Raw genomic sequence first — 22,251 nt, forward strand, 5'->3', positions numbered from 1 at the left:
CGCCCCACGTGACACGCGCACGCGCCGGGGGCGGAGCCGTTGCGGGCCCCGCCTCCGGCGCGCCTACGTGCTGGCCGACCCTACTGCGCGTGCGCGGCGGTTGCCGTGGAAACGAGGCAAGCGTTGAGCTCCCAACGACTCGGGCGCGGGCGGTCGGCTGAGAAGGAAAGCGGGGCCTCCCTGGCGGGGCCGGGAGCAGTAGCGACCCACGGGACGCGGTTTTCGGTACTTCCGGAAGCAGCATGCACCCCGAGGCCTCGGAGCCCGGGGCGGACGGGCCGGCGGAGCAGGGCTGCGCGCAGGAGCCGGGCGTGGAGGCGTCGGCGGGCGACCACGCGGACGCAGGCCCGGGGGGCCGCCAGGAAGGTGCCGACTGCCGCCCCAGGGAGCCGAGGGGGGCGATGGGCTGCCCCCGGCACCACACCTGACCTTCCCAGCCAGCGAGAACAAGAGTAATAATAACAGGAGCGGCACACACGTTTTAAAGGACGCGTGCCCAGCGCTCACCTCATCCGAGCCGCACGCCCGTCCTCTGCTCCTCTCCCAGTTCATACAGATGAGGATGCTGAGACCTAAAGGGGTTGTGGAACTCGCTCCAAATAGATCGCCCTCATTCGGTCAATGACAGAACAGACACATGCTGCATAGTCCGACCCCGGAGCGCTAGCCCTTGCCCAACACTCCCTTCTCCCCATCCCCAGCTGTTTCATGTTTTGAATGTTATCTATTACTATCTCCGCGTAAGGCCGAAGGCTCTCTCCTTCTAGACCGCCAGCCGTGTTGGGGCAGGATTTCCTGATGGGATTCACTGTCGCGTCCAGTGTCTGATCCGCGGTAGAGAGTGAGTGAGGAGGTGATGGCTCTGGGGTCAGTAGGTGATTCCCTCCCCCGAGCTTCCCCGAATGGGTTTAGAAGACAGCCTTCACCCTCTGCTCCCATTTTGCTGCTCCATTTCCTAAGGGAAATCCTTTACCGACTAGATAAATTACTTGATTTGTATCTTTTTTTTTTAATTTTTTAAATGTTTTTATTTATTTCTAGGAGAGAGAGAGACAGTGTGAGCAGGGGAGGGTCAGAGAGAGAGGGAGTCACAGACCGAAAGAGGCTCCAGGCTCTGAGCTGGCAGTCAGCACAGAGCCCGAAGCCGGGCTCGAACCCACAAACCGCGAGATCATGACCTAAGCAAAAGCCGGACGCTTAACCAACTAAGCCACCCACTAAGAGCCCCTGTATCTCATTTTTTAAACCCAATCAACAAACGTGTCTTGAGCACCCAGCTGTCCAGGCAAGACCTGTATGCAAGAGCTGTAGGGAAGCTTTGTAGCGCTCTGGAAAGAGATAGGCTTTGGAGCCACTCACGCTGGGCACAGATTTCGACTCTGCAACTAATCAGGCTTTATGGCTGTCAGCCCAGGCTTTAAACCTCTCTTTGGAGGCAGTCTCCTCATCTGTAAGCTGGGATGATCATAATTAGGTTTCCGTGTTACCGTGGGCCGTGAGTCAACGCTAGCTCTTGTTATTGATGCAATCAATCAGTCATGTATATGGAGTACCTCCTCTTTCCTTATTCCACAAGCACTTATCTGGTGCCTCTCGTGGCTGGTCATTGTGTACAGTGGGAAACAGAAGAGTGTAAGACACAGCCCCACTCACAGAGTGTTCAGTGTGGTTCAACAGACCGCAGGAACACAGGATGCAGCAGCCAGCAGCTCTTAAAGATTAAGTGCACTGGAACTGGCCAATTTTGATTGACCGCTAAAAAAATTAAGTGCCTTTAAATGTGCTCATCCTCTTCTTACCAAAGATATTTCCACCATTTTTGTTTCTTTTCCTGTGGTTTTTCTTTTGAGAACTTTTCAAAAAAGAAGAGAGAACATTATCACAAGCACCCGTGTACTGTCACTCAGAATTGAAAATGATGAATACTGTATCACTTTTGCTTGAAGTCTTTCTTACATGTAAGAAATAAGACATTTCAGATGAAGTTGATGTTCCTTTTGGCCTCCTGCCCTCACTCAGTTCATTCTCTTCTGCCCTTCTCCAGAATTGTGTATGGATTCAATCACCTTTGTGTAGTACATCCTTAACAGTGCACAGCATTGGTTTCTATGCTTTTTTTTTTTAAGTTTTTTTTGTTTTTTTTATTTATTTCTAGGAGAGAGAGAGACAGCGTGAGCAGGGGAGGGTCAGAGAGAGAGGGAGTCACAGACCGAAAGAGGCTCCAGGCTCTGAGCTGGCAGTCAGCACAGAGCCCGACGCGGGGCTCGAACCCACGAACCGCGAGATCATGACCTAAGCGAAAGTCGGACGCTTAACCAACTAAGCCACCCAGGCACCCCTCGTTTCTATGTTTTAAACTCATATGAATGTCCTTCTGTGCTAATTATGAAACTTACTTTTTCATTTCATACATGTTTCTGAGAATTGTCCTTTTTTTAATGTTTATTTATTTTTGAGAGAGAGACGGAGTGCGAGCGGGGAAGGGGCAGAGAGGGAGGGAGACACAGAATCTGAAGCAGGCTCCAGGTTCTGAGCTGTCAGCACAGAGCCCGATCCAGGGCTTGCACCCATGAACTGCAAGATCATGACCTGAGCTGAAGTCGGATGCTTAACCCACTGAGCCACCCAGGCGCCCCAAGAATTATCCATACTGATTGATGTAGCTCCGGTGGCTTCTTTTCCAAGGCACAATACTGATCCGTTGTTTTATTTAACCAGTCGCTACGGATGGATGTTTCCATCATTGACTCTCTTTGGCTGTTCAAAGTAACACAGAAATGAATATCTTTGCACACGTGTCCTTGTACATTTGTACAAGGGCTTTAATAGAGGACACACCTGGAAACAAACTTCCTATGGTCCTTACCAGTGCTTTACAAACTGTCACTCACGTTCCATACTAAAAACAGACACGAATCAAGTTGAAATTGGGCAAATTTTCTCTACGTTTCTTGACCTCTATAGAACCAGTCTCTTATTTTACAGCAATAAATGATCCTAAGGAAACATGCGTGGGTCCTTGTGACACATCCTACACAAGCGAGCAGAAGCAGAGTGGTGATAGCCGGTCAGACAGTCGCTTAGCACAGCAGAGAGACGACAAGGAAGACCAGGGCCCCAGGTAAGCGGACGTACTGCTGCTGCCGGTTCTGGCGTACATTTACTGAGGAAGGAAGACTGTGTGATCGGCCCTTGGTATCAATAAGGAAACTGAGGCTCCTGGGGATAAAAGAGCTGGCCTGGTGTCTGAGAATTCATCGCGGAGCCAGGGCGGCGCTGCCTCTATAACCCAACTAACCACAACATATTAAACTTTAATGCCAGACCCGGAGAGAGAAATACCGGTGGTTCTTGATGACACTGTCGAAAGTATTTTTATTAGAACGTACATTGCAGTTTTTAACAGTGCTGAAAGTAATGATATTGGATGAGGCCCTGAAAAGGGGATAGTCAAAAAAAACAAAAAAACAAAAAAACAAAAAACCTTAAAATAGTAATCAGGCAAAAAAAAAATGTTATCAGGCAGGTAGGATATTTTGGAATCTGGGGAAGAAATGGATGTGGTAAAGAATTTTGGGGATGTTTCCCAGATGACGAATTGCAACAAATTTCTTTTTCATGTTCCGCATTTAACAGGATGACTAAAAGTTTTCTGCAAAAACTCTGCAAGCAGCACAAGCTTTATATTACCCCAGCATTGAACGACACGCTGTATTTACACTTTAAAGGTAAGGACCTGGGGCGCCTGGGTGGCTCAGTTGATTAAGCGCCTGACTTGAGCTCAGGTCATGATCTTGTGGTTTGTGGGTTTCAGCCCCACGTCGTCAGGCTCTGTGCTGATGTCTCAGAGCCTGGAGCTGCTTCGGATTCTGTGTCTCCCTGTCTCTCTGCCCCTCCCTGCTTGCCGTCTGTCTGTCTCTCTCAAAAATAAACATTAAAAAATTTTTTAAGGTAAGGACCTGGTAGAGATGTGTCACGTCAGGCAGAAGGTATAAAAACTGTCTTGCTGAATTTAGTGGAGATTTGCAGCAAAGCAGCAGCCTAGTGGTAAGCACTGGGCTTGGACGGGATACATGTTGAAAGATGAGGGTGATAGGTGGCTTCTGGGCCCGAGTGGTGTGACAAGTGGCGTCCCGGAGGGCTCAGGCTTGGTGTGCAGAATCATGCGTCACCCCCCTCTGGGGTTCGTGGACAGGGCTGTTCCCAGCAATGAGGAGGAGGAAGGATGGCTTCCACTTCCTCTGAGCTCAGAGTGGCTGACCTGTTTCATGGGTCCTCTGTGTGTTCCCTATTTAGTGCGTAAACCTTTACTTAGAGTCTTCTGTACAGAGACTCATGTGGAGAAGATGCCCTTGGTGTCCTGAGGGACAGGACAGCCACTGCGGGCCACGCTGTTCCAGGAAGGCCCACAGGGCTCCAGCAGCACATGCTCCTTAAAGAAATGCAGGGAGGGGTGCCTGGGGGGCTCAGTCGGTTAAGCGTCTGACTTCGGCTCAGGTCATCATCTCACGGTTCGTGGGTTCAAGCCCCGCGTCGGGCTCTGTGCTGACAGCTCAGAGCCTGGAGCCTGCTTCCAATTCTGTACCTCCCTCTCTCTCTGACCCTCCCCTGCTCACACTGCCTCTTTCTCTCTCTCAGAAATAAATAAAACATTAAAAAAAAAGAAAAGAAATTCAGGGACTCCTAACTGGTCTTCTGGCTTCCACGTTGCTCCCTCCAAAATTCTGCACCCAATGTATGCGTCACAGGGCATGGGATGACGTCACAGGCAGATCCCAGGGGACCCATATTTAGGAGGTGGGAAGAAGGGCACCCAACACGTTGGACGTCATGGAGAGAGTCAGAAGGTACAGTCACTAGGAGGGAGATGTGCCTCGATTCTCTCCTGCGGCCGTGGACCAAATTGTCCCCGAACCTAGCGCCTAAAGCAAATTCATTATCTGGAAGTTTCTCAGGGCCGGGAATCTAGGAACAGCTCACCTGAGGCCTTCTGGCCCATCAGCGATGCTGTAGGTTTTTAAGCAACAACACTCCTTCGGGCAAGAACATAAATAACTGTTTAAGGGCTTCCCCCAGGAGCGGATGAATGATGAATTACAAGTTGACAATGAGTTACTAAAGAAAATGTTTGTTTTCTCACTTGAAATTTGCCTCATAAAACGGAAACCTGGAGCGAAACCAGACCCGCAGTTAGCACTCGCTCTCAGCCTTCGCCGGGTCCCCGCGCTCATGGTGCGGCTTCCCCGGGCCCGTCTCTTTCCTGAGCTCAGCCTGCTTTCCTCTGGCTCATTTCAGACAGGCCCCCCCTCGTCGCCTCCACCCACCCCCAGCCGTGAAGGGGAGGCGGTGGCTGCAGGGCTGGACACGGACCACCTCTCTCCACTGCAGCCAGCAGAACCTCCCAGGGTGTCAGAGTTGGCTCAGCTTGGCTGAGTGTGACCGGCCCAGAAAAATGAAGGGCTGAGACTGGCCGCCCAGGAAGCCATGGGGCACTACCAGGAGGGGAATGGCCCTCAGAGACAAGTGGCCTTGGTGTTGCTACAGGAAGGAGGTGTGGCTGTTTGGGGGGGGGGAGGCAAAACCAAGGGTGACCCCTCCCCCCAGCTCCTCTGACGCCCCCTCCCTTCTCACCAGGTTTTGATCGCATCGAGAACTTGGAAGAGTACACGGGGCTGCGTTGCCTCTGGCTCGAGTGCAACGGGATACAGAGAATCGAGAATCTCGAGGCCCAGACCGAGTTGCGTTGCCTCTTCCTGCAAGTGAACTTGCTTCACAAAATCGAGAACTTAGAGCCTCTCCAGAAACTGGATGCTCTCAACCTGAGCAACAATTACATCAAGACCATCGAAAACCTCTGTAAGATGCCCCGTGGGGGAGGGGGGGCATCTTCCTCTCGGCCACGACGCCCACCCCTCACCCCTGGGGGCGGTTTGAAAGGGTTTTTATACCTTTGTCGCTTACTTCTGCCGCCCCCACTCACCTTCTAGCCTGCCTGCCCGTCCTCAACACCCTCCAGATGGCCCACAATCACTTAGAGACCGTGGAAGACATTCAGCATCTAAAGGAGTGTTTGAAACTGTGCGTCCTTGACCTGTCCCACAATAAGCTGAGTGATCCGGAAATCCTGAGCGTGCTGGAGAGCATGCCTGATTTGGTAAAACGCGCACACGCTCCAAACTCGCCCTTCTTCAGCTACCAAACCTCTTTTCCCGCCTCTCCTCAGGCCTCTTCCTTCCCCCAGCCCGTCCTCTGGGGTTTCTAGCCGGAGTGGCTTAAATGCCAGACACCCCTTTCACCCCCGCACATCGGAGCGCGGGCCTCTGGCAGATGCGGACTTCCTTTCTTGACGGGTACAGTCACCCTCCGAGGGCCCCTCCCACTCGTCTGCCAGCGAAACCGGCTCCTTTTTTAGGACTTTGTCACATTCCCGACTGGGTTGATGGCGCCCCCGGGGTGTCAGTTAACAGGCTCTGCTGGACCGTATTTCTTGTGAAATGCTGATGGAGCCGGAGGCTTGGTCCCATCGAGCCCCAGGGTTTTACGTGGAGGCGTGTGGCTGCGTCACACCACAGGGCCTGTCCTGTCGGGTGGCCTCTGTCACGTGGAACTTGACAGCCTGGTGGCCCCCAGTGTGGTCAGCCTGCTGCGGCCAGTAGAGGGCCCCCAGCCCCCCACCACCCCCACTAACCGCTCCCCCCAGATGCGTAGCAGCCACTGGACACCGCCTCCATGAGTCATCTCTTCAGGAGCCACACGGTGGCCATTGTCCAGGCCACTTGTTGATTTGCTCCTGCCACATTAGCCGGCGCGCTTCTGCATCCGGGAACCCCCTCGTCTGGTGGCTCCCCAGTATGCAGTTCACACAGACAGGGCCAGGGGGAAGGTCCGGTTCTTTCTTTTTATTCATCCGTTTTCAGAGAAAGGGCTCAAGAAGCTGGCGACCACTAATGGTGACAAGGAAGGGTTTTTCTTTCCTGCTGTCAGTATGAACTCCGGGGGTTATGGCACAGTCCTGATTTGATTCAACCCTTGCTGTCATTTAATTTTGGATATTCAAATGGCCCATCTTCGGGCCCGTGGCATCCCCTCCAGGCAGCCCCTGTGTGCTTCTGACTCGCCCCCAGCAACACTGAAGGGCTTCCCTTCTCATGTGTACATGCTGTCATGTACTGAGGAAAGTACTAGAAATCGCACCCCAAAACCCTGAGTTCTCTGACCTCTGCTTCAGGTACGGATGTGTAAGGAAAAAGTGGGTTGGTTTAAAAAAATGGTAAGCAAGTCACAGTTCAGGAACAATCTACTGAAAAGATGATCAAGAAGGACACGTTTAGACTTGCCAGCGCACAGCAGTAATACAAAGCTGTGTCGCTTAATACTTTTTTGTTTTCTTTTGCTTAACGGCCATAACAAAGGTCCGGAGACTGTGTAGAAGCCCAGGATCAAGGTGTCGGCGGGGCTGGCTTCTCCTGAGGCCTCTCTGTGGCCTGTAGACAACTATGTCGTCACAGGGTCCTCTCTCTGTGTGTGCCCTAATCCCCTCTTAAAGGACACCTGTCGCACTGGACCAGGGGCCACCCCAATGACCTCACGTAATCTGAATCACCTCTTTATTTAAAAAAAATTTTTTTTAATGTGTATTTTTGAGAGACGGAAACAGAGCATGAGTGAGGGAGGGGCAGAGAGAGAGGGAGACACAGAATCCGAAGCAGGCTCCAGGCTCTGAGCTGTCAGCACAGAGCCTGATGCGGGCTCGAACTCACGAACCATGAGATCATGACCCGAACCGAAGTCGGATGCTTAGGCGACGGAGCCACCCAGGCACCCCTGAATCACCTCTTTAAAGGCCCAATCTCCAAATTTGCCCACATTCTGAGGGTTTGAAACTGAACACATGAATTTGGGGAGGGGGACACAGCACAGTCGGTAACGTGGTCTGCTTTACAGTTACGTTGTGATCGCTTTTAAACCTCCACACACGATGCAGCCCCTTAGTGCCTGCCCCGGGGTGTGTTGCCCCCCACCCCAGTCCTGCAGGGTGGGGGGGGGCCTGAAAATACCATGAGAATGGAGAAGGCAGTATGAGAACGAAGTTTGGGGACTGCTATGTTAACTAGCTTACGGTATATTTATTTTCATCAGTAACACAAACCACTTTAGATCAGAAAACTCACGAGTTCAGACAAACTAGTTTTAAATGGTTCTCCCAGACATTACTTTGGCTGCTCATTTCTCTGAGTTTCACAGGCAGGAAAGGAGGAGACGGTGTGTAAGGGGAGGGGGAGGGGGGTAAGTGCCACGCCGGTCCAACTGCTTCCAGCACTTTCCATCCTTTCCCCCAAGTCAGTGCTTCCTGGCCGCCTGGCCGCTGTGTACGCTTTCTTAAAGCGGGTGCTGGCTGGGGAAGAGAATGATCAATAAGATGGGGACTAATGTCAGCAAAAGAGCTTGGGTGAGCAAAATAATGGCCTTGCTGACTTGGAAAAGCCTCCGGACGTGTTCTCCGAGGCTGTTCTGGAAGGACAGTGAGATTTCAGGTCTGGAGTTCAAGTGCAAGAAAGGGCCGCTCCATTGTCATCAGTTCTGATGGCACGAAAGTGAGGAAACCCCCTCTGGCTTCCCTGATGAAGCCACGAGCAGGTGGCACGGGCACGTGTGTTGTGTTTTGTTCTCAGGGCACCGCACGAGTGAAGTATTTCAAGGACACCCCTGGGGCGCCTGGGGGCTCAGTCGGTTAAGTGTCCGACTTCGGCTCAGGTCATGATCTCACAGTTCGTGGGTTTGAGCCCCGCGTCGGGTTCTGTGCTGACAGCTCAGAGCCTGGGGCCTGCTTCAGATTCTGTGTCTCCCTCTCTCTCTGACCCTCCCCTGCTCATGCTCTCTCTCTCTCTCAGAAATAAAAACATTTAAAAAAAATTTTTTTTTTTAAAAAGGACACCCCTTAGTAACCTCTCTGACTCATGCTTACAGCGAGTACTGAATCTGATGGGAAACCCCGTTACCAGGCACATTGCTAACTATCGAAGGACAGTCACCGTTCGACTCAAACATCTAACGTATCTGGATGACAGACCAGTTTTCCCAAAGGACAGGTAAGGAGGGGGAAGCCTTTGGATCACATTTTAATACGAAGTTGTTGAGCACCCTGAATGGCACACGTGTGCAAATTTCTCACTTGTGACCATTTTCACACATCATCACATCTTCTTAGGAAAGAAGCTTGATGGCCACATAACTTTATAATAAGAAATTCCCGGGGCGCCTGGGGTGCTGAGTCGTTTGAGCGTCCGACTTCAGCTCAGGTCATGATCTCACGGTTCGTGGGTTCGAGCCCCGCGTCGGGCTCTGTGCTGACAGCTCGGAGCCTGGAGCTGCTTCGGATTCTGTGTCTCCCTCTCTCTCTGACCCTCNGAGGAGGTGACCTGACCCACCAACACTCAGTCTTGTGTCAAAGCCGTGCTCCTGTGTCTGAAAATCAGTGTGCAGACCGCTGGGCGTGAGGAATCACATCCTACTTCAGTTCTCACAGGCCAGACACACGCGGACGGGCCGTCTGTGCAGAACCGACTTAACATCAGCTGTTTCAGAACACAGGCTGGCGAGGGGGCCCGGGGGCTCAGTCGGTTGAGCGTCCGACTTCGGCTCAGGTCATGATCTCGCGGTTCGTGGGTTCGAGCCCCGCGTCGGGCTCTGTGCTGACAGCTCGGAGCCTGGAGCTGCTTCGGATTCTGTGTCTCCCTCTCTCTCTGACCCTCCCCTGCTCACGCTGTCTCTCTCTCTCTCTCTCTCAAAAATAAAACATTAAAAAAAAAAGAAATTCCCTTATTTTGAGCACTAGTTTATAGATTTTTTTTTTCATAACCCCGATGACTCCTTGCATGTGAGTCTCGATCTCGCTGCTACTGATTTCCGTAAGGTGGAGCTCCAGGAGGTATATTATTGGCTTAAAGACTGTGGTTTGAGCCTTTTCAAAGGTGCTTGTAAATACTCTCTAATTGTTTTCTAGAAAGTTTGTACCAGTTCATAACTTCAACAGACAAAGCCATGTGAATGAAGTCTTTGCCGGGCTAACGGATGAGTGAAGACTGTATCTTGTTTTATCTTGGGCTGTGTGGTCGGGCGTCCTCGCCGTGTGTGTCGGGCAGGTGGAGTTTTGGAGGCCTTTTTCTTACTGGTTCGTAAGAACTCTTTTTTATATTCAGAGTATCAAACCCAGGGCGGCCGTATGCATTGGCACGACTTTTACCCGTGTTTTTAATCTAGGTCCCTTGTCATTCTTACAGTAAGCCCTCCGTAGGACGGGCTGCTAGTAGTATGTTCTAGAACTCACAAAGTGAAATCCAACTAACAAATGTTTCCCATAGAAGCAAGAGCCTCCACTCCAGCCAGGTGAGAAAACGAACCCACCTGCTTCTGGGAAGTCGGGCGGAGGTGCACCCTGAATTCTGTTCCCTCGGAGGGGCTCACTCACCTCCCCGGCCTCATGTTCCTCATCCAGAAGGTGGGGACGGTATGACCATCGAGACCTTGAAACATGTGGGGCGTGAGCGGAGCGGGGCCCAGAGGAGGAGAGTGGGAGCCCCACCTGGGGCGATATTTCTTTTCTGTAGACACATCAGCCTCGGACAGATCTGTTTCCTTCCTTAGGGTCTGTCTTTCCCCATAAGAGGGCAGCTCTAACAGACTGAGTATTGTCACCTCTTATGTCACCTGCTGCTGTACGGCCGGCCCCTAGAACAATTCCCCCGTTCAAAGTGTACAACCCAGCGCTTTCTAGTATAGTCAGAGTTGTACAGCCACCACCACACCAATTCTAGAATATTTTTATTGAAAGTAACCCTTACTCATTAGCTGATATTCCTCATTCCCCATCTGCCTGCCAGCCCCTGGCAACCAGGAATCCACTTTCTATCCCTGTGGGTTCTTTGCGTTCAGGGTGTTTCATGTAAGCGGCTTCACACCGCATGTGGTCTTGGTGATGGGCTCCTTTCACTGAGAGTAATACTTTCAAGGCTCATCCCCACAGAGCACAGATCAATGATTCGTTCCAAAACAATGTCACAAAGTAATAGTCCACCCGGAAACGCCACATCGTATTTACCCATCTGTTGGTGGACTTTTGGGTTGCTTCCACTTGGGGTGCTCGTGAAGGGTGCTGCGTATTTACCCATCTGTTGGTGGACTTTTGGGTTGCTTCCACTTGGGGTGCTCGTGAAGGGTGCTGCGACCAACATTCGTGTGTGGCTTTTTGCGTGGGCGTTTGTTTTTATCTCAGTTGAGTGGATACTTAGGAGCATGACGCTGGCTTGTATGGGAAGATTACATTTGTTTTTATTTTATCTTTAATTTTTTAACATTTATTTATTTTTGAAAGACAGAGACAGAGTATGAGCAGGGGAGGGGCGGAGACAGAGACACAGAATCTGAAACAGGCTCCGGGCTCCGAGCTGTCAGCACAGCTGTTCGATGTGGGGCTCGAACCCACGAACTATGAAATCATGACCTGAGCTGAAGTCAGACGCTTAACCGAATGACCCCCCCCAGGCCCCCTGGGAAGATGACTTTAGTCTTGAAGTTGCCAGGCTCCTCCCTTCCAGAGCGGCAGCACCGCCCGCATCCCAGCGAGTGACTCAGCGTCCTCGGGGGCATCTGGCACCAGTGGTGGGGGACTTCAGTTGTTCTAATTGGCGTGACATGGGATCTCATTGCTGTAATTTGCAATTCCCTGATGCTGAGCTTCTGTGCCATCTGCCTGTCTTCTTTGGTGATGTGTCTGGGTCATCTGCCGGTTTTATTTTTTTATCACGTTTCTTTTCTTTTTTCTTTTCTTTTTTGACTTGGCATAGTTGTTTGTTTGGGATATAAGCCACTTCCCAGTTATCCTTAAATATTTTCTCCCCATCTGTGGCCATCTGTGGCTTCTCCTTCCATTTAAAAAATTTTTTCTATTTTTCAGTCGTGCGGTCTTTGTGTTAATGAGTCGTGCGGTCTTTGTGTTAAGGATTAATAATAATCCTTATGGATTCTACATGCACATCCCTCAGCAGGCGTACGATTTGCAAATACTTCCCTACATTCTGTGGGTTGCCTTTTTACTTCGTTTATGGTATTCTGTGCGTGACAAACATTTCTAATATCGACAGAGTCCCGATTTCTCTGTTTTTCTTTTGTCGCCGCCGCTTTTGACAGCACGTCGAGAGGGCTTTGCCAACCACGAAAGGCGGAAGTGCACACGTGCACATGTGTCACCTTGCATCCTTGCGGCCACACATTCCATGTGCCTTCAGCGTGATTTGGGGGAAGTGAGCGAGTCTGGTCAGACAGCACATGTTTTGAATTTACTTTTAACCCATGAAAATGGAAACCTCCGCAATTTCTGGTCTTTTTCTTTGTCCTCATTGACAGAGCTTGTGCGGAGGCCTGGGCCAGGGGAGGGCTCGCAGCTGAGAGGCAGGAGAGAGAGCACTGGGAGAGCAGGGAGAGGAAGAAGATCACCGACAGCATCGAAGCCCTAGCGATGATGAAGCGGCAGGCAGAGGAGAGAAAACTGCGGAAAGCCAGCTGGGAGGAAGGTGCGCGCCCTGGCCTGAAGCACTCAGGGCTCCGTGTAGACTAGAAATCTGGGCTGGCCAACTTGGTCTTTCAGTTTGGGGATTATTTTTTTTAATGTTTATGTATTGACAGAAAAAAAGAAAGAGTGTAAGTAGGGAAAGGGTCAGAGAGAGAGAGAGAATCCCAAACGGGCTCCGAGCTGTCCCCTCCCACTCTTTCTCTCTCAAAATAAATAAATAAACTTACAAAAGAGCAAACAGGAAAGCACCAGTAATAACAATGGTAATAAGAACCAGTCTGTGTTTTGTATGAGCATCTCCTGGCTTTTCCCCACGCGTGTAACGTGTGCGCGTGTTTATAGAACAATGGCATGATTCCATTGCTTTCTACCCGCTGTTCTGAATTACCAGAACATATTGTCCATAAAGTAGACATTCTCCTATTGCATTTTTTTTCCTTTTTCAAACTTCTTCTTTGAGTATTTCTCAAATTTCCAGAAAAGCTTCAAGAAGAGAAAAACAGATGTCTTGTGTCCATTTAGATGCAATGGTGTTCACCGTTTACACACACACACACACACACACACACACACACACACACACACACTCCCGTGGGGCCGAGCCATCTGAAAGCAGAGGGAGACGTCACAGCCCCCGTGCGCACCCCCTCAGAGCCTCCCGCGCTGTTCTCTTCAAGGCCACGTGCTGTCCCGCCAGACGGATGTGGCGAGCGGCCTCTGTGGATACTCAGCTCTGCTGATTCACGTTGACGGACACCATCCCCGTGTCCCCGACAGTCCCCTGAGCTCAGCCCCCGTTCGCAGGTCCCCGCGTGTCCCCGAGAGAGGCCCAGACCCCCTCATGCTCCCAAGAGGGCTCCCGTTCACCTTTGGACTTCTCTTGCCCAGACGGGAAGGGTGACGTGGATGCCACCGTGGAGGGGACGGAAGAGCCTGGTGAGGCGGGAGGAAGGCGGCAGAAAATGGAGCTGTTTGTCACGGAAAGCTTCGAGGCCAAGGATGAGCTTTTCCCAGAAGAGTCGAGTCTCACAGAGGAGCTGCCGGAGGAGGCCAATGGAGGCACTGAAGAGCAGGGGCCAGGGGGGGCACCCCCGGAGGAAGCCCCGAAGCCGGCCGCCCCCGGAGCTGCCTGCGAAGGTAAGGAGCGAGAGCCACACGGACGCGCCCCTGGGACCGACGCACCCCCCGGGACCGCAGCCTCTGAGCCACGCGCCTGGGGGGCCCGGGCTGCACCTCCCCGATTCTGAGTCTTCACGATGAAGTATACAGGCCTCATTTTCTGGGGCAGCGCTGCCCGTGGGAACGCACTGGGGCCCTCACTGCATTTTCTAGTAAACAAAGGCAAAAGAAATGGGAGATACACTAAAGCTGTACTTTTTTTGAATCCATCATACCTAAAATATAATCATTTGCAGCGCCTGGGTGGCTCAGTCGGTCAGGCATCCAGCTTCGGCTCAGGTCATGATCTCGCTGCTCATGACTCAGAGCCCCACGTCCAGATCTGTGCTGACAGCTCAGAGCCTGGAGCCTGCCTCACATTCTGTGTCTCCCTCTCTTTCTCTCTCTCTCTGCCCCTCCCCTGCTTATGTGTACTCTCTCTCTCAAAAATAAATTTTAAAAAAATTTTTAATTAAGAAAGTACGTAGATGGGGCGCCTGGGTGGCTTAGTCGGTTAAGCGTCCGACTTTCGCTTAGGTCATGATCTCGCGGTTCATGGGTTCGAGCCCCGCGTCGGGCTCTGTGCTGACTGCCAGCTCAGAGCCTAGAGCCTGTTTCAGTCTGTGACTCCCTCTCTCTCTGACCCTCCTCTGCTCACGCTGTCTCTCTCTCTCTCCTAGAAATAAATAAAACATTAAAAAAAAAAAAAGAAAGTACGTAGATAATCAATTAAACAATGTAAAATTCTATTTTTAAAGTTTATCTTGAGGGAGAGCGGGCGCACAGGTGCACACACAAGCAGGGGAGAGGCAGGGAGGAGAGACAGAATCCCAAGCAGGCTCCAGGCTCTGAGCTGTCAGCACAGAGCCCGACGCGGGGCTCGAACCCACGAACCGTGAGATCACGACCTGAGCCACGATCAAGAGTCAGACACTTAACCGACTCCGCCCCCGAACGATACAAAACTCTTAAGGAGATACTGTTATTGGTGCTGCGTCTTCCAAGGCCAGCGTGTATCTGCCCTGCACAGCCCAATGCGGGTGCTAACTTCTCAGTGGTTCAAGCGAAATGTAGCCGCCCTGAAAAGAATGAGTTGTCCCACGCTGCTTCCATTTCAAATTTTAAATGAATGAGAAATACAAACAAAGACTTCAGCTCCTCAGGAGTGCCGGCCACATCTCACGCGCTCGGTAGCCGGACGCAGCTGTGGCTGCGGAAGCGACGACGCAGATCTGGGCAAAGCAGGCCGCCTGGCAGGTGCCGGCCATGCTCCTCGGGTCCGGCTGACTCGCAGAGAAATCCGGGACTCGCCCGGGCCGCTGCCCTGTGCTGTGGCCCTGCTGAAGTGAGCCGGACCTGGAAAATGCCCCGTCTATGGGGCCTTGAGGGGCAGGGAACATTTCACCCCCCCGAGCAGCCTTGGGGGTCTGGTCGGGGAGCTCGGCTGGTCTGGCCCAGAACACAGGGCCCCCAGCCACAGGGGCAGGGGCCATAGCCCAGAGGCCAGCACCGGTCAATCTCTTTCCACCTAGGGGATCTGAACAGAGCAGACCTTCCTGGATGAGTCACCCACCAGACCCCCACCGTGCTCCCCTCCCCCAAATGCTGCCCCCCACCCCCGCCCACGGGGACTTAGACCCCCCGGTAAGACCGGAACAGCCCATTGTCTTCGGCACGCTGTGTGTGGGAGATAAAAGTTCACTTCAGGAAGGAGGGTCGATACAGGGAGGGGTGGACCTGACCCCGTCGGGAACTCAGGGACGCCATCCCTGCTGGCGCCCGAGACCCCAGAATTTCCCAGGAAAGAGTTACGTCTGAAGGGCCTCGGGCAGGGAGACAAAACACTGCTCTCCGGTGCTCAGCTCGCCCCTCTTCAGACGCCGGTGACCCCTCTTCAGGCGCCAGTCACCCCTCTTCAGACTTTGCCACGAGGCTGGAGTGCTTGGATTTGCTCTGAGTAACCTCTTCCTTAGGAAACACTCGACTGCTTTGTCTGCCCGCGGCCTGGCTTTGCTGGATGGGGCTGTTAAGCCCTACGGCCTGGTCGCCCTTGTTCCCTTGGAGAGAATGTACCAGAAGGGCCCGTTTTTCCTCCGGCTTCCCACAGGTGGACACAGGACAGGCCTTGTTGTCTGAAAGGCACAGGCCAGGCGCGCCCACACGGGGAGGCTGACCTTCCTGAGTGGACAGAGGGCATCTGTGAAGAGGGCGGGTTCGCGGCGGCGGCCGGGGTCCACGGCGCGAGCCACGAGCCACCGGTCATCTGACTCGCGTGGGTGCTCGGTGGAGGCCAGAGCGTCCCAGGCCGGGTCCTGGGCGGCCTTCCAGCCACCTTGGGAGGTACATGCTGTCATCTTGGCCTCACTCCATGGAGGTGTTAACAGAGGCTCAGAGAGGTGACGTAACTTGCTCCCAGGTTGAGAGCCGGCCAGCAGTGGTGGTGGAGACTGAAGCCAGGGCCTCCTCCAGAGCCCACACCGGATTCCGGATTCCTCCCTCCCTTGGTGGGGCTGCGGCCTTTGCTTTCCGGGCCCCCTGCGCATCCTGAGAACTGAGCTGGGCTGGCAGAGCGAGGAGACGCTTCTACCACTTTGATTCAAATGCCTCGGCCCCAAGAAAGGCAATTCTAAATATAAAAGCCTTTGTCTAAAAAATTACTTTTCCACTCACCTTTCCTATGTCGGACGATCTTTCCTCATAACAGAAGGTCGGAGAGAATGAAGAGGTAACCGTGTGACCAGCCCTGCTGACCTTCCTGTGCAGATTCTGAGATGACACCGTGCACTCAGGAGCCAGCGTGGGCCGCCTGAGTCACTCCTCACCCCACCGGAGTCCACATCTCCAACCGGAAGTCACATCTCCGGACAGAGGGAGCCGGAAGGAGAGTGGAATGGACACCACCCATGACCATCGAGGAAATCTCGGCACCCTCCGCCTGTCCCTAGAGGGGCTTCCGCTGCCCCCCGGTGGTCACGAAGACGTTCCGAGAATGACCCAAAGGGTTCACTAAGACTCACTGTGCGCAGGCGAGGCAGCGCCGTTTCTACACAGACGCCCTGAGATCAAAGCCACGTCCAAGCCTTCCATCAGCTACGTGACCTCAGGCACATCCCAAAACCGTTCTGCGCCTGTTTCGGCCTCTACAAAATGAAAACAGTCTCTTTGCCACGGTGCGAAAGCGATGCGCCCAATAATCGTCCGTCTCTTTCCCTGCCTCACCTTTTCCCAAAGCAAAGCCTAAGCAGATGGTTTTTTAGGAAACGAAAGGAGGCTGCCCCTGCCTTGACCATGAGCTCCCGGTGGCTGGGGGGTCAGAGACCGCGGTGCCATGAACAGAACAAGAGGCGTAGGAGGAAGGGCTGGCCTGGCGGGGAGGCCGACCATGGTAGTTATTACAAGGGTGGAATCCGAGAAGCCACAGGGATGGCCATGTGGAGACCGTGACCGCTGGGCCTAGTGAGTGACGATCCAGAGGGCCAGCCCGGCCCCTCCGCAGCACCAAGCACACAAACCCTCTGCCCGCCTCCTTGCTTCGTGCTGGCCTGGTGCCCACTGCGGCTGAGCCACACTGGACCTAAGCGGGACGAGAGGAGTTGAGCCGTTGAGCTCTAACAACTGCCGCCGTGACCCTGGAGAGTGAGCCGAGGGCAGGACCACAGATCAGGCCTGGGGGACCTGGGAGAGGGGAGCCTCGAGTAGAAGGAGCCCATCCCGGCTCCACGTGCCCCCCACCCCGCGTAATGACATTATCAGCGGGCGCCCCTGACACTCGTGATGTGACCGGGGACAGGCAGCCCCAGCGGGTGGTGGGCTCAGCCCCTCCTGGGCAGGGCCGTGACCCTGGCCTCCCCAGCTGGCCTCCCCTGCCTCTCCCCAGCCGGCCTTTATCTCCTTGATAATCAACGGCCCCCACAAACCCTTCTCCCAGGCGCCTGCGTATTCCACCTGCTCACCGGCTGGTACGTTTATCTTCGCAGGGTCACTGCCAAGTTCCAGCAAGAGGGTGGCTTCTTCCTCTCCCTCCTCTTTACACGGAGCCCTGTCCTAATCTGGGGGTTCTCGCGGCTTCTGTCCCAGGGCCTGGCCTCCCCCAGCTCCTGCGCTTGTCAGCCTGGCCACCGCGCGTGAAACCAGCCCCAGGGTGACTAACTGTGTTGCTGTCCTTAGACTCGGGGCCCCGGACTGCGGCCACTGATGGTGCATTAAGCACAGGACTTGCCGGAGACGAGGATCTGGAAACCGTCAAAGCGGAAGCAAAGGAGCAGCTCTTCATTGACGTACGTAAAGAGCTGCATCTGGAGAGAGGCGTCCGCCTCGCCGCTGGTGCCAGGTCGCGTCCAAACCTTCAGCACCCTCAGTCCCCAAAGCGATCTCTGTGGCCGACGGGCTTGACCTTCACACGCTGGCGAGGTTCACTCCGGACCTACGGGGCAGACCCGCCTCTGACACGATCTCCCGGGGGGCTCGCACACGCGCACGTTCCAGCCTGACAGGTGCTGGCCCAGAGGCCCCCCGGGGGGCATGTCGCCGGCGGTCCCGTCCCACCAGCCTCACGTGGAACTGTGGAGAGCGTGACATGTGTCACGGAGCCTCTACTCCTCCACGGACAGCTGTCCAGCCAGCGGCAAATGCCGCCGTCCCGGCCCGCGGCCGCCCTGGCTTCCTGCCTGGGGGCCTGTGTGGCCGTGAGAATGACGCCCCTCCTCCCAGATGCGCCCTTTCGGGACCTGCCGTAAATACTCTGGCCCTCGGGAACGGGAACCGTGGGAACTCACACATTTTGTCACAATCCCTAGGAAGGGTGTGTGGGGGTGGGGGGTAAGGAGCAGGGAGGCGTTTCTCACCCCGTCAGCCTCATGCCCAGCGGGCAGCTGGTGCTCCCTGGCGTCGCCCACGAGTGGGCCCCTCAGCTTAAACCCATGCACGTAGCTGTGCCTCCCCCTGCCTCCTCCTTGGTAAGCCTCGATTTCATGTGGGTCAGTAAGAGTTAAACTGCGCACGGTCAATGTCCAGAGCGGGCCTCTAGTGCTCTGAGCCTATATATACTAAGGAACAAAACAGGATTAATTGGAGAAGCAGCCACACACGTGAAGATGGCCAATTCCTAGGGTTCTGACTCCGCCTGGCACTGTTCTAAACAGCAGGCGTGTTGATTGACTGAACCTTCCAAACCTCTACGAGGTGGTAGGTACCATTATCATCCCCGTTTTGCAGATGACGGGATTGAGAAACAGAGAGGTTAAGTGACTTGCCCAAGGCCACACAGCAGGAATACAAGACCAGGCAGTCTGGCCGCCGAGCTCACCATCTAACCGCACACGTGCTGCTTGCCTCACGTGCTGCCCCAGGGGCCGTAGATGAAGCAACAGACGACACCCAAGCCTCCTGGGGAGGGTGGTCCGGGCCATGCTTCCTTCAGACGGCACAGAGGCCTGGGACTAACTTGTACACTCGGGGTGCCTGTGGTTTGGGGCCCATCACTTTCCGCAGAGGACGTGGCAGCGTCTCTAATGCCACAGGGAAGCGGAGCGAGAGGTAGACAGACATTCCTGCAAACCTCGGTCGCTGTCACTGCTGAGGTGTGGGCTCCTGATGCGCGTAGTCGGGAGCATGCACACTTGTCCGCCGGGTCCTTCCTCGTTTCTCCGGCGCACTGTGCTTGCACACCACGCGGGCTCACGGGCCGCGCGCGCACCTGCCTTGCCTACGTGTGCGTCGCCGGGTGACAGGCACTGTCTGCCTTCCAGGACCTGCCCGACTTGGAGGACATGGATGCCGGGGAGCCTCCGGACGGCCAGGACGAGGTCACGGGCCCCGCCTTCCCGCACGAGCCTCATGTCATGTCGCCCCAGTCCTGTCACTGACGGGGCCCCGCCAGGCGCTCCCGCCCCACAGCACTGCGCCCTCGGCCGGCCCGCACCTGCGAGGTCTTCCTGAGGGCACATTCCGTCACGACGTCTAGCACCTGCTTCTCGTACATAATGACCTGACGACACGTCTCTGTCCTTCCGGGGTGTCTGTCCCATAGCGACACGCAGGCGGGGAAGGGCAGTGTCCGCGGCAGGATGGGGAGCTCTCCCAGGTGCACCCGAGCCACCTCGCTCGGCATCACCGGGGCCTGAGGGAGAGGAAGGCCTAGGACACCGTCTCCGCGCGGAAGCTCGTCACGAAGGAAGGAAACACACACGAGACTGCCGTCCCCACGGGGGCCGCATCTCCAAGGGGGCCGATGTGGGCCGAGCGTATGCCAGCCAGAGGCCGAGGCTCAGAGCAGCGCCCATCGGGAGCCCCGGGAGGGCTGGCGTGGCAGGCACAGGGTGGGCGAGGGGAGCGTGGTCACACGCAGCCGACGGGGCCGCTGAGGAGCGCGGCCTTGCTAGAGAGCTCAGCACCGCTTCGGGGGCTCGGGCCGGCCGGCCGAGGGCATCCACCCCGAGGCCCGACGTTGCAAGGCCAGGGTGCTGGGCTCCCGCGCCTGTCTCGTATGTGACGACAGAATATTCTATCAGTAGGAGAGCAGAATCAGCACTGGGCATTTGACCGTGACCGTCCTGAAAGCAGACACGTTCACACATCTTTTCTCTCTTAACAGGTGTGCGTTCCAAAGGTTACAGCCATCTCGGGCTCGGGCGACGACAGTGACCCTGAGCTGGACTACACCTCACTCCCAGGGCTGGAAAACACCCCAGACGCCCTTTCAAACATATTCGCGATCCCCAAGGACGCCCCGAGGAAGGCGGAGACGCCCTTTGCAGACCTATTTAAAGCAGCAGCAAAGAGGGACTTGGAACCCCGAAGCAGGGACACCAGGCCCCCACGCCCGCTGATTCAGGAGCTCCATGACGAGGCACCTCCCCCTTCCAGTGAGGACGGGGGCAGTGACCTACTTTCCGCCTCTCCCCTAGGTAACGCCACCCCACGAGGCTGGGAGGGTGGGGAAGCGAACCGCTTACCCCAGACCCAGCGAGGGGAGCCGGTGGGTTGGAGGGCCAGTTGCAACAGAACACAGAGACCGTGGTAGGTCGCGTCTGTTCACGGCTCTGACGTCACTACCTGCTGCTTGCTGGGCCGACATGCCGCAGGCGGACAGGCTCCCGGGTCCGCTGCCCGGGCGGGCAGGCGGGCACCTCCGGGGCTGCTGAAGGCCACGCGGATCTCAGGGGCGCGAGGGAACCTGTGTTGTCACCCGCCCCCATCACCAGCCGATCCGGGGACACCATAGCTGGGAGCGTGGGACGAAAGGAGGGTGACCACCGGCCTGGGCGTGCAGTCGTCCACACAACGGTCCGGGATCTGGTGACTAAGGAGTGAGGCGGTGCGGGCGGGGCAGGGCGGTTCAGCACAGGGAGTGTCCAGCGCACCTGGCCACCGGGCGGGACACGTGAAGTCACAGATGACATACCCGCTTGGCCTGGCGCTGGGGGCCCACGCACGGCCAGGGATGCATGTTTGGGGAAAGCGGGTAACAGGCAAACGGGGTGGGGCACAGTCAGTTCAGGAAGTGTCCTCGGCATCTGCTGAACCCAGACAATTCCTGTTCTCACCCGACGCTAGCTGGTGACCAGACGGCCTTTTCTTTATCTATTTTGAGAGAGAGAAGATGCACAAGAGCAGGGGAGGGGCAGGGAGAGGGAGAGGGAGAATCCCAAGCGAGCTCTGCAGTCAGCGCAGAGCCTGGTTCAGGGCTCAACCTCATGAACCGTGAGATCATGACCTAAGCCCAAATCAGGAGTCGGTTGCTTAACCGACTGAGCCTCTGGGTGCCCCGACAGGCTCCTTTCTCAAGGGCAGCCTGCGTGGAGGACCCAAGGCCCACGTGAAGGGAGAAGCGAGGAGCTGACCACACTTCCGGGATGAGTTACCCTCCCTCCTGACCCCTAGGAAACATCACCGAGAAGAAGGAGCCGCAGTCGAGGACAGAGCTCACAGAGCCCGAGGCGGGAGTCGACCGAGACGACATTGAATTTGGCTTGGACTGAACCCCAAGGTGGCCCTTCCACCCCTAGACTAATGGTGACAGTGAACCCGTGACCAGGCCCCCCCCCGGGGGCCAGACCCCCTTTGTCCAGACTCCCTTCCTTCCAACAAGCTGCACTTCCCGAGGGCGCCCAGGGGAAGCCTGGCCTGCCACGTGGGCCTGTCACGCGGCTCCCCCCCCAGTGCAGTCCCGCCCTCAACGCACACCGTGCCACCCCATCCCGTTGTGTAAGCTGTGTAAGCGCAAGCTTCTCCCATGAGCATTACAGACACGCCAGTACCCGCCTGAGTCTGTGTGTAATTTAACATCTGCACGAGTTGTGTGCGACTCGTTCTACCAGATACCCCGGAGAACCCCTCTCCTCTTCTCTTCACGTGTGAGTGGAAACTAGATGCAATCCTGGTGTCCTGTGGCACTCGGGGGGGTGGGAGGGCTGTTCTCCCCCCCAGGACAGCAGGATCGTCCACTGAGCCACGGGCTTCAGAGGAAGTGGATTTAGGGGTCACGCATCAAACGCTATAGAATGGGATGCCACCAGCCTCAGGAA

The 22,251-nt window shown here is 55.1% G+C and overlaps 1 protein-coding gene across 4 annotated transcripts; it reads left to right on the forward strand.

Annotated features, from left to right (window-relative positions):
• Window positions 1-92: 92 nt before the first annotated feature.
• On the forward strand, window positions 93-21,985 carry DNAAF1 (dynein axonemal assembly factor 1). Of its 4 annotated transcripts, none has more exons than XM_039227781.1 (12): window positions 93-366; window positions 2,986-3,121; window positions 3,637-3,728; window positions 5,635-5,856; window positions 5,988-6,154; window positions 8,968-9,089; window positions 12,403-12,569; window positions 13,457-13,705; window positions 17,894-18,003; window positions 19,474-19,530; window positions 20,319-20,631; window positions 21,499-21,595. In XM_039227781.1, the coding sequence occupies exons 1-12, from the start codon at window positions 243-245 to the stop codon at window positions 21,564-21,566; spliced, it is 1,827 nt and encodes a 608-aa protein (XP_039083712.1). In that variant the 5' UTR covers window positions 93-242; the 3' UTR covers window positions 21,567-21,595. The 4 variants fall into 4 exon arrangements, with proteins under 4 accessions (XP_039083712.1, XP_039083719.1, XP_039083704.1 ...); XM_039227773.1 differs by lacking the exon at window positions 21,499-21,595 and adding an exon at window positions 21,608-21,985 and having other exon boundaries at window positions 95-366; XM_039227788.1 differs by lacking the exons at window positions 19,474-19,530; window positions 21,499-21,595 and adding an exon at window positions 21,608-21,985 and having other exon boundaries at window positions 94-366.
• Window positions 21,986-22,251: the final 266 nt, after the last annotated feature.

The sequence above is a fragment of the Hyaena hyaena genome, unplaced genomic scaffold (assembly GCF_003009895.1).
Source record: "Hyaena hyaena isolate Hyena2069 unplaced genomic scaffold, ASM300989v1 scaffold_1, whole genome shotgun sequence".
NCBI classification, from domain to species: domain Eukaryota; kingdom Metazoa; phylum Chordata; class Mammalia; order Carnivora; family Hyaenidae; genus Hyaena; species Hyaena hyaena.